The 12,571-nt window shown below is 36.2% G+C and overlaps 1 protein-coding gene across 3 annotated transcripts in view; it reads left to right on the plus strand.

Moving 5' to 3' along the window:
* CBFB (core-binding factor beta subunit) overlaps nucleotides 1–12,571 on the plus strand; it is a 47,785-nt gene that overhangs the window by 11,534 nt on the left and 23,680 nt on the right. For all 3 annotated transcript variants that reach the window (XM_018062100.1, XM_018062102.1, XM_018062101.1), the window contains exon 4: nucleotides 12,450–12,566. In XM_018062100.1, the coding sequence (XP_017917589.1) occupies nucleotides 12,450–12,566 (117 nt within the window). The remainder of the gene's footprint in view (nucleotides 1–12,449; nucleotides 12,567–12,571) is intronic.

Genomic DNA, 12,571 nt, shown 5'->3' on the forward strand with positions numbered 1-12,571 from the left:
ATTTCAACAATTTTTAAATCCAGGAAGAGTTGACTGACTTCATGAATAAATAATAATGTTTAAAAATTAGAATGTTATAGTACCTTCCAGTTAGAGTTACATTAATTTACATATATGATAAATGCCCCTCTGAAGTATTTGAAGATAATATATTCTTTTTTTCCCCTCTTCTCTCTTTTCTTCCAGTTTTACTGAGATAGAATTAATATACAGCCCTCATCTTTTCCCCTTTTCTTGAATTGCATTGTTTGCCTGGATTTACCTTTTAATGTGAAGTGTAGTCTTGGCCATATCTTAGTTATATTTTCCAAGTTAGAAAAGTCAGAATAGTATGTCTGAGAGAAACATCCTTAATCTTCCCCGTTTTTGTTTCTACTTCTTACCCCAATATTTTTGAGTGATTAATTCAAACACTACAAGGATAAAGACGTTATCAACTAAAGAAATCAGTTTTTGAGAAGGGCTGCTATGTCTCAGTTTTACTGCTTCTCATTGTAATTGATTTTTCTCAGTTGTCATTATTGAGATATGATTTATATACAGTAGAATTCACCTATTTAAGATATACAATTCAGTGACAAATGTGTGCAGTCAGTGGTGTGATTACCACCACAATAAAGATACAGACTATTTCCGTAACCTCAGAACGTGCCCTCCTGTGCTTTGCAGCCAGTCCTCCCGTCCCTAGCCCAGGCACCCATTGTCTGCTTTCTGTTACATACTCTCTTATCTTTTCTTGTTACTGAGCAGTGTTCCATTGTGTGAATCTGCTGCATTTTGTTTATCCATTTAACAGTTGATGGCCATCTGAGTTATTTCGCTTTGGTTTGGCTACTATGCTGCTTTGAATGTTTATACCCGAGTCTCTTATGTGGACATTTATTCTCATTTCTCTTGAGTAGATAGATACATAGGACTAAAATTGGTGGCTAGTTAATTTCATGAATATGAACTTTTTAAGAAACTGCCATTGTTAATCGCTTAGTCGTGTCTGACTCTTTGCAACCCGATGAACTGTGGCCCACGAGGCTTCTCTGTCCTTGGAATTCTCCAGGCAAGAATACTGGAGTGGGGTGCCATTCTCTTCTCTAGGGGATCTTCCTAACCCAGGGATTGAACCCAGGTCTCCTGCATTGCAGGTAGATTCTTTACTGTCTGAGCCACCAAACTTCTCCAAAGTGGCTTTGCAATTTTGCATTCCAGCTAGCCATCTATGAGAGTTTCAGCTACTTCACATCTTTACTAACACTTGGTACTGTCAGTCTTTTTTTATTTTAGCCATTTTTGTGAGTTTGTAGTGGTATCTCATTTTGGTTTTAATTTGCCTCTCCGTGTTGACTTAATGATGTTCAGTATGTTTTATGTGCTTGTTTGCCATTTGATGAGGTGTCTGTACAGATTCTTTGCCTATTTTTTGATATCAAATTATTATTGAGATGTAGGAGTTTTTTTATATATTAAATACGTGTGCTTTATCAGATATTTTTGCAATTGAAGTTTTATTATGAGTCACATTTAAAGTAGAGAGAGCCTAAAATATATTAGGAAGTATAAATACAGATTTTTGTCAAAACTGCCTCTAATGTAGTAATTTTGGCCTCCTTCGATTATGCCTCTCAACTTAAAAAATCTCTTAATTTTTAAACACAAAAATTTTTTGACTAGGGTTGTGTGGCATATAGGATCTTAGTTCCCCTACCAGGGATTGAACCCACCACTTCTGCATTGAAAGCCCGGGGTCTTAACCACTGGACCACCAGGGAAGTCCCTTGATGTGCTTTTGGGTGTTTGTTTGTTTCTTTGAGCTTGTTGTTTTGTTTTGTTTATTTTGTTTAAAATGCACATCACATAAAATTTACCATTTCATCTATAACTATACAGTTCAGTATCATTAAGTATATTAAAATTCATGCTGTTGTCATCTTCCTTATACTAAAACTCTGTACCCATTAACCACTAACTCTCCTTTCTCCTGTGTCTCCAGCGCCTGACAATTGCCTTTCTACTTTCTGTCCTTGGTAATTTAATTCCTCTAGGTACCTCATGTAAGTGGAATCATCATCCATAACCTACCTCTTAGAGAACCGTTGTTAACATTTTGTTACATTGCCATTCTTATTTTTTCTGTGTATATTTAAGTTGTAAAACAAAATTATTCTATTTGATATGGCATTAACTTTTTATCTTCGGATTTTCGGCACATCTTATTAATAATTGATCTTATGAATAGAAAAATCAGCAGTAAATACATACCTTTGTATAAGAGAGAAGTAACAGAATGATTATCAGTGTTAATTCTTGGAATAAGAAAGTAAGAAATACAGATGTGGGTGTATCTAGTGAGCACACATGGAGTATTCATTCACCTAGGAAGCCTTTGCAGATCTAGGAAACAGTAGACAGTCAATACTGTACACATGGCAGTCATATAAAAAATCTCTGCTACAGAAAACTTTGAGCTTTCTAGTACAGGCATTTTAGGGGGCAGAAAATGTTTATTAATTATCTCTGAGTATGTGGGACTCCCTTTGCTACTGTGTACTCTAATTTTCTCATTTAAGAATTAGAATAGTAATAGCAAACAGTTCTGTAGCACTGGCTTTGTGCCAGGTACTGTTTTCATTGATACAAAGACAGATACTTTTATTATCTCCTTTTTACTGGTAGGAAAGCATTTGTAAGTCTTAATGCTACTTAGTTTGAGCAGGCTCTGAGACTTTATTTCTCTGACATCACTTCCTTGATACTTAGTTTTCTGCAGAAGAGTAGAAGCCACAGACCAGCTAACTGCCTCATGCTAGAGACAGTGATTTGGTGAGGAGTTTAATTATTGTTACCTTTTATGAAGGTATACAATGTAAGTAGTTAGAAGTTATTATCTACTCTGAGCTTTCCAGTTTAGGCTGGGCTTTCCCAAATTGATGTATATTTAGGAACAAAGAATTTAAAATAATGCTTAAAATGTGCCTTTGCCAGTGAAACGGTGCTTTTCAGACTTTCAGTATGACTTTCCTGTGCCATACTGTGTGTTCTAAGAAGAAAATGGCCAAGTCTGGGAATGATCGGCTAGTGGTTTTTATGGGGGAAAGCATTTTTTCCATGTATACAGTCAACATAAGCCCTTTTGTGTTTTAAAACTTTAAATATGAAGGCAGATTAATCTTCAGATTAAAACAAGTGTAGCCTAGGAACGTGACTTCAGCTTTTCCATTAGAATTTAGATATTTTCAAATAAAATATTCTGCCCATATTAAATGATAATTTTTAATAAATGTCTGCCTCTCTTACAGAATATTGTTTTAAATAATGGGTCTTCAGGAGAACCCTTCTAAATTTTTGGAGGGTATTGCTTATTCTAGCTTTTCAGTCCTGACTTGCCTTTCATTTGCTATCCAGAACAATGCTGCTGGGCTTTTTTCTTTTTTTCAATTGTAGTAAATTCATATAGAATTCACCATCTTACACATCTGTTCAATTCGGTGGTTTTTAATATATACACAGAGTGCAACCTTCATCACCGCTATCAAATTCAGAGCATTTTCAGAACTCTGGACTGTTTAGAATATGTTTTGATCTTCTGCAGACTAGTTTTCGTCTTGATCACCACCACTAGTGCCAGATGATTTATATCCTCAGTAATTCACTTAATCCTGCACTAGAGTGAATGAAATCTTTTATTTGATATTGGAATGCGTCTGGTGATAGCTTGATTTCGCAGCTGAGGAAACTGGGGCCCAGAGAGGCTAACTAAATCTTCAGTAGTCATGTAATCTGTCTCCTAGGAAGAGCCAGCATCCAGACCCAGGTCTTTTACCCAAGAGTCTGTGTTGTTTGCAGTTTACCACATTGCTGCTAATAATGATTAGGTAAGTTGCTAGAAACTTCACATATCACCTTCGAAAGTTATTTTAGCCCACCAAGTTATTCTTCCCATTAGAGTCAGTATTTTAACATGGTCATTTTTGACCTCATTTTGATGACTTCAGAACAACCTTTAACTTCCATCTTTTTCCTTTCAATGTTTAACTTTTCTTGAATTGTTTTTCTAACTTAAGGCTGCTTTCTTTATATTCTCTGATTTTAGGCTCACCATGACCTGCCTCCTTTTTATATCCTTCCATAACTCTTTTCTGGAGAAAGTGAAAGTGAAGTGGCTCAGTCGTGTCCAACTCTCTGCGACCCCATGGACAGTAGCCTACCAGGCTCTTATGTCCATGGGATTTTCCAGGCAAGAATACTGGAGTGGGTTGCTACTTGCTTCTCCAAGAGATCTTCCCGACCCAGGGATTGAACCCAGGTCTCCCTCTTTGTAGACAGACGCTTTACCATCTGAGCCAAGGGAACGGCAATCCACTCCAGTATTCTTGCCTGGAGAATCCCATGGACAGAGAAGCTTGGTGGGCTAGAGTCCATGGGGTCGCAAAGTCAGACACACCTGAGCGACTAATGCAAGCGTATAACTCTTTTCATCTTATAAAACAAACTCTATACCCATTAAATAGTAATTCCCTATTCCTTGACTCCTCCTTCCCCTTGTTCCTGGCAGCCGCTCTTCTTTCTCTGTGGTTTTTACTACATAGCTCTTATAAGTGTTTGTACATACAGTATTTGTCTTTTAGAAGTTCTCAATATTGATTTGGATGTTAATTCCTTAATAAGGATGTGGTTTGTAAATATTTTCTCCCATTCTGTGGGTTGCCTTTTTACCCTATTGATAATATCTTTTGATGTACAAATTTTAAAAATTTTAATGAAGTCCAGCTTATCTATTTTTATTGTTGTTATCTGTGTCCTTGGTGTCATCCTCAAGAAATCATTGTTTAGATCCAGTGTCATGAAGCTTTTATCCTTGGTTCTAAGAGTTTTATAGTTTTAGGTCTTAATATTTAGGTCTTTGGTCTATTTTGAAGTAATTTTTATATGTAATATTAGGTGAGGGTCCAGCTTCATTCACTTGCTTCTGGATATCTGTTTTCCTAGCACCATTTATTAAAAGGACTCTTCTTTCCCTATTGAATGGTCTCTGCACCCTTGTCAAAAATCATTTGACCACACGTGAGGGTTTATTTCTGGGCATTCTACTCTGGTTCATTATTCTGTATGTCTTTATGCCAATACTATACCATTTTGATTAATGAAGCTTTGTAGTAAGTTTTGAAATCAGAAAGTATGAGTCCTCAAGTTACCTTCTTTCAAGATTGTTTGGCTTTTAAGGTCCCTGTAACTTTATTTTTCCTTTCTTTTTATGTGTTTTTATCCATTTTCCATATGACTTTTAGGATGGAATTTTCTGTTTGGTTAAATATCCATTTATTGAGTGTGCACCTGCGTGTGTGCATGCACACGTTTGCTTGCTTAATCTTTTAAGTTCCAGGCACATTTATATTAATCTGTGTTATGATTTCTATAAGATGTACTGTTTTCTGTTTGAACTATAAGTAGTAGATTGGTAAATTACATTAAATCACTATAGAAGAATCTATTTTTTTTAACACTTGCATGCAACCCAAGTATGATTCAGAGGCAAGTGAGATTGAATGACTGTAATGATTATCCAGCAGGCAGGCAGCTGACTGTGCATTTCTAAATGGAGAGGAACATATGACTAAAGGAGGATGAGTCAGAACCAAGTATCTTCTAAAGGAATCTGTTAAAGAGACTACATAAATGATTACAACTAACAAGCAAGGGATACACACTTCCTTTGTGAAGTATCTTGTTTTCCTGGGTGCCCATGGCCATCCCAGTATTAATGGTTATCTGCTGATGCTATTGGTATGGTCAGCTATTCATTTTCTCAAAAAAAAAAAAGTTGTTTCTTTCCCTTGGAAAGAGAACACTATGTAAAATTTTAGTGAAAGTATTTTGTGTAAGTTTCTGTGGTGCTTTATGTTTCATAAGCTTATAGACATTGGTTTAATTTTTGTTGTCACCTGTGAAAGAGGTGTGATTATTGATTTTATATGTGAGAAATTGGGAGGCTTATTCATAATCTTAAATTATTTATCTCAAATACAGTGTTAAAACTAAAATTTAAATCCAGGTTTTATCTGATTCTAAAGCACATTTAATTTTTACTCTTCCCATGCTGTCTTGGAGTTAAGCATAGTGATAATATTCCTTTTCTTTAAAAAATAATTAGAGTTTAGTCTCCTAATTTATGGTAGTTGTCTTCTATAAAGTCCCTGCAAACACATGACCTATTTATAAGAGGAAAATACACACTTACTGCTAAAAAAAAAATGCCTTCCCCCAATTATTAGCCAGTTCACTCCCTCTGCCAGCGTATTAGAACCTGGTATCTCTCCTCATACACATTATTAGAATTTTTATTAAAATTTTTTTTCTTCCATTTAAAGATAGTTATATTGTTGTATTTTAATATTTTTAGCCATTTCAAACTACTTTTTAATTTTTTTATTTTTTTGCTTATTCCATTGTTTCTGGCTGTCACAGCACTGCTGCATGTATATTGATTGCATTGTTGCATGTCTTAATATCTGTGAAGTGAAGTGAAGTTGCTCAGTTGTGTCTGACTCTTTGCGACCCCATGGACTGTAGCCCACCAGGCTTCTCCGTCCATGGAATTTTCCAGGCATGAGTACTGGAGTGGGTTGCCGTTTCTTTCTCCAGGGAATCTTCCCAACCCAGGGATTGAACCCGGGTCTCCCGCATTGCAGGCAGAGGCTTTACCATCTGAGCCACCAGGGAATCTCCTTAATTTCTAAAGGAGAAATTTAATATCTAATATCTAAATATCTAAAGGGCGGAATATACTTCCTTATATTTTCTTGGATAGTCTGATCCTTTTGTGTGCATTATAGACTTAGCCCTCAAATTCCAGGAACATTATTTTGAGATTATACTGAAATTTTGTTAAAATAAGGATTACTTTGAGGTTAAACTAGCATTGGTACTCTTACATTAAAGAACATGACATCTTGTTTTTCAAGTCCTTTTTTGTGTTTTAAAAATTAGGTATTTTCGTCTTACAGAACCTACCTGTTTCTTATTATATTTATTGTTAGTGGATACTTTTAATGCTATTTTAAAATAAGGACTTTTAAAATTTTCTAAATAGTTACTATTGTAACATAGGAAACTTGTTGGATTTTGTATATTTTTTACGACTAGTCATTTTATTGAGCACATTAATTCACTTGTTTTTTTTGTTAAATATTATAGATTTTTCAGGTAGATAATCTTCAGATATTATGTCCTGGTTGTATTTCTAGTCCACTTTGTTAGGACTGTGGTCTTTAAAAGAAGATTGCAAAGCTCCTGGATCCAGCTCCTGACAGTTTTATCACTGTCAATGGAACATTCCATTAATCTTAAGAGTTATTTGAGTCACACTTAAATGTAATAGCTGAATTCAGTCTTAATTTTTACAGTTCTTTTTGTATATATTCAGCTCTTCCTTTGGAGAAGGAAATGGCAACCCACTCCAGTGTTCTTGCCTGGAGAATCTCAGGGATGGCAGAGCCTGGTGGGCTGCCGTCTCTGGGGTCGCACAGAATCGGACACGACTGAAGTGACTTAGCAGTAGCAGCGGCTCTTCCCTATTACAGACTTTAAGATAACTGGTGTTGGAATTTTTCAGGAAGGTGGTGGGATATGAATTTTTAAAAATTCATCATATATTTCCCTCTATCCTTATGATAACTACCCTTTACAAAATGACAGGTAATAAACATCTGTTGAATAGGTGAATCTTTTCAAATTGAAATTATAGGGAAGCTATAAGAAAAGCATTTCTTAATTCCAGCTATCTTTCTATCCTTCTGGTAATCATCATTCAGTTATTTACTGAGGGCTTAAGGAGTAGTGATCATTTCGTCACTCCAAATCTTTGTTGTGACAAGACAAAGAATCGAGGAACGTATACTTGCGTGACACTCGCGTGACAATTTCTTCTGCTGTTTTCCCTAACATCTCATTTTATAGACCAAAGTCACCAGTGTTTGAGCTCTGACAGTTTACTGCAAGGAAGTGAAATATTCTTTCCAATTGAAATGGGTTTTTTGAGAGTGAAGTTTCTGCTTCTTGCTTTAGCAATAGCTTTGGCACTTGATTTCCATGTATATTGATGTTACGTTACAGCTCAGTACTGGTGTGCATGGAAATCTTTGCAGATTTACAGTTATTCTGTTTTAGTTATCTTGAAATTACATTCTTTAGAAACACTCAACAGAGGGAACTCTCTCTGCTGTCCCTCTGTACTCTCAGTTTCTGTTGCCTGTCTAACTACCTAGGAGGTATTGTAGAAGAAAGGACAATTGAAGTTGCCACTGCTTATTCCAAATTTAGATACCCACAGAAAAGAGACTCCAGACTGTCAGATAGAACAGTTTTATACAGGTTGATAAATGGAAAGGTATCTCAAGTTCTCTCATATCCTTACTCAGACTCTTGCATTTCAAAACCGAGGGTAACTAATGTTTAGCTGCTGAAGTAGTTTGGTCCCTTTACTAAAGGAAATGAGATTTATCATCTCGTAAGCTGTGAGCTGCAGAGACATTGGTGTCTGTGAGGGAAGGAGAAGTTGCATTTTTACTATCATAGTTGTATCCTTTTCCCCTTATACATCCTTTCAAGAATTTGGTGAAAGCATTAGACTTCTTTAGAAAAATACACATGGACACAAACATACATTTTTATACAGAATTTTGAGATGTTTCTTGTCTTCTTGAAACTTATCCGTAAACCCAAACTCATGTAGGTTGTCTGAACTCCAGACTAAATTCCTGCTTTAAATAAGAGCATTGCTAAAAGTTATGAGTGACATAAGATCCTGTAACATGATACTTTGAAGTTTTATGTAGCCAACAAAGGAGAAATTTTTACGAGGAGGCCTGTAACTTAACCTTTAGCCACTAGGCTCTTTGCATGCTTTCCTCTTTGTTCATAGCCTGCTCTGCTGGATTCTTCCCTTCCACATAGCATTTAAAAAGTTGAATTGCCTCAGGTCTCTTCATGGGTCTCTTCTCTCCTACTTATTGTTGCTTGAGTAATCTCTTCTGTACCCTTGAATTGAAACACCACAGTGTTGTTGATGGCTGTGTGTATGTTAGTTGCTCAGTCATGTCTGACTCTTTTGCAATCCCATGTACTATAGCCCACCAGGCTCCTCTGTCCATGGAATTCTCTAAGGAAGAATACTGGAGTGGGTTGCCACTTCCTTCTCCAGGGGATCTTCCAGACCCAGGGGTTGAACCTTGATGTCCTGCACTGCAGGTGGATTCTTTACCATTTGAGCCACCAGGGGAGCCTTGGTGATAGCTGCCAGATCTGTATCTTCAACCAGTATCTCTTCGCAGAGTGCCAGAATCCCACATGCAACTGCCTGCCCAGAAATCACTGTTCACAGGTCTCAGATGTCGCCTGTGTGACAGATAATAAAACTTACCATGACTATGTTTTATAATTACTCTGTTGAGATATAATTCATAGAGCATGAAATTCACCCTGCACTAAATTTAAAAAAATTCAGGAATTTTTAGCATATTCACAGAACTGTGCAGCTATCACCACTCTCATTCCAAAACATCTTCATCACCCTAAAAAGAAATCATGTACTTATTAACAGTCACTCCTCATTTCCACCGCTCCCCATACCCTCCCTGCCCCCCGCGCCCCCCCCACCCCCCCAGCCCCATCCCCTGGAAACCGCTGATCTTTCCTATCTCTGTATTTGCCTACTCTGGATAGTTCATGGAAATGGAATCGTAGTTTGTGGCCTTTTTTCTGGTTTCTTTCATTTAGCATAATATTTTCAAGGTTCATCCATGTTGTAGTGTGCATCACTACTTTATTCCTTTTTAATGGCTGAGTGGTATTCTGTTAATGGATAATGCCATGGTTGGTTCATACATATTTTTGTTGAAGCTTTACTGCTACAGTGATGTGGAATTTAAAGCTATAGAATGTGAAAATTAAGTGATACCATGTGTAATTTGAATTGAAATAGCATTACAAATACTGGTACTTAGAACTTGAGCTGATTTTTAAAAATATGCGATACTTTTGTGCTCATGCTGGGTCGTGTCTGACTCTTTGTGACACCAACTGTAGCCCCCCAAGCACCCTCTGTCCGTGGAATTTTCCAGGCAAGAATAGTGGAGTGGGTTGCCATTTCCTATAATTGTAATGCTTTTACCTTATTTCCAAAAGAATGCAAAACGTGAGGCTGCGGTCACTTTTAACTTTCTGTGAAGTCTTAAGCATATCCTCCTGATATTTTACTTTTGGAAAGATAAGCAAGCTATTGTTATTTTTGTGTGTGATTAGCTGAATACCCATTTTAAAGGCTTTATAGAATCCATTTTATATAAAACATTTAATTATTCTAGGACAGTGGTTTAAACCTAAGGTCATATTCTAATACATTTTCTTTTCACAGTTTGAAGTGAACCATCATTACTTTCAGTAAAAAAATGTCTGAATGTTTAAATGACATTATTAAATTACATTACAAAATGCCAAACTGTTGAGTTTTATTTTCTTCGTACTTCGACGTTTGTTATTCATGAATGTATGAAAGTGCCAAACATTTACTTTGAAGGTCTGCACATAAAACTGTATTTAAATGTGAACATCTAAATAAATCACAGGATCATCTAAATATTATTTTAAATTACAATTCCAGGCATTAGCCTTGATTATGAACTGTAGCCATTTTCTGAACTCATTTAGGAATTTTCCAAGGCAGAGCAGTGGTTTTCTTAGTCACGAGAGAACTTTTATAAAAGAGTAATAAATCAGCTTTAAAAAAAAAATTGGTAATTTCATAACGAAAATATTTCTTGATGATGGAAGTTAGTTTGAATAAGTTAGGTTATGGAATCTTTGAATTTAAAAGATTTGAGTCACTGATAAAGACTGTATAATCTGATCATAAAATTGACCTTTCTCTCCTGTTAAATGAGAATCATCTTTATGTTTAGTGTGAGAATTTAAAATAATGAGGTGGACTGACAGTTGAAATGCCGTACTGGGTAGCACCCTCTTCTCTGCTGGAAAGAGTAAGTGGGAATCTCGATTAGTAAATGTGGTAAGTCAAGTTATATTGATAGGCAATTCAGAGAGTTATTGTAGCTTTAGTGAGGTATCATGCATGAGGTTGTCACAGTCACTTGTTCAATTAGGTGCACACCACTAGAGTTTTAAATTCACAATGTGGAAGGGAATTCACAGTGCGCACTTATCAGAACAGAAGGAAATGTGTGGTTAAACGGTTTCAGCTATAACTGTAGACTGTTTCCCTTGGTCCACATGGGAGGAGAAATGGAACCTAATGTTTTTTACTTTTTTTCCAATATCAGTAGAAATTGACTCAGCATGGTTTATGGGAGCCCTTAACAGGAAAAATAGTTGTGTTTAGTAGTGGAGGGAAATGACAGAAATATGTGCTAAGAAGGCATAAGTCCTCTAGGTTTTATTTTACAGGTGCTTCAGTAGTCATTTTTCTTGTGTATTTATAGTTACTGACAGTTCTTCTAAACCTCTCTGAAAACAAGAGTGCCTCAAGATTGTTTTGTTGAAGAAACTGCTGAATTGATTAAAGAAAAAGGTGTTTTCAGCTTTTTCCTCTTTTATTTTTTCTTACTGTATCACAGTAAAATACTCACCTCAAGATAATAACATCATCCATCTTTCATCAAGATGATCCATCCTTTGTTGGTAGATCCTTAATTGCTTGAGAACAATTATGTTTTCAGGCAATATGAAAATTGATTTGGTGATCAAAATGAAAGTGACTTAAATTTGGAAATCATGCCTAAAGTGACTTTTGCGCAAGGGTTATTTACTTGAAACATATGTGTTATATGCATAAGTAAGTGTTGTACCAGTTAAGGTTCTTTGGCTAATAGCAATAGAAATCAACTCTGGCTAACTTAAGTTAAAAAAAAAAAAAGAGAAGCAGCGTTACTTAACAGAAATCTATGAGGTAGGTCATAAGATGGAAAGGAAAGAAGAGCCTGACCCTGGGTGGCTTCAGGTATCCAAATAGAAACAGTGCATTCTCTTCAGGAGCTAGTGAATTCCAATTGTTGTACATCTACATGTCTTTTTAATCAAGATTCAAAAATTAAGGCAAAGTACCTGAATGTCCCAGCTTCAGCTGCAAGAGAAATGATGTCTACTTCAAGCATCATCTTACTACAAACAGTTTTTACAAAATCTGTGAAACTTCCTTTTAAAAACAATCTAGAAAAATTGTGACTAGAAATAAAGTCCTGGTAAGCCAGATTAACTCAATGTATAGAACATAGTCAGAGGCTGTGCTTTGTATACTTTCCTGCAATTCTTAATTTTATCATTGTATTTAATCCCCCCTCCCCACCACCCCCCCCGAAAAGAAAACCAGTTTTCATAAGTAAGCTTATCCTTTGTTTCTTATGTGTCTGATGGCTCATCATGGATTTTCATCCTTTTCTGTGTCTTAGGTATATTTGAAGGCTCCCATGATTCTCAATGGAGTCTGTGTTATCTGGAAGGGCTGGATTGATCTCCAGAGACTGGATGGTATGGGCTGCCTGGAGTTTGATGAGGAGCGAGCCCAGGTAGG

The sequence above is a fragment of the Capra hircus genome, chromosome 18, assembly GCF_001704415.2.
Source record: "Capra hircus breed San Clemente chromosome 18, ASM170441v1, whole genome shotgun sequence".
Lineage (NCBI taxonomy): Eukaryota > Metazoa > Chordata > Mammalia > Artiodactyla > Bovidae > Capra > Capra hircus.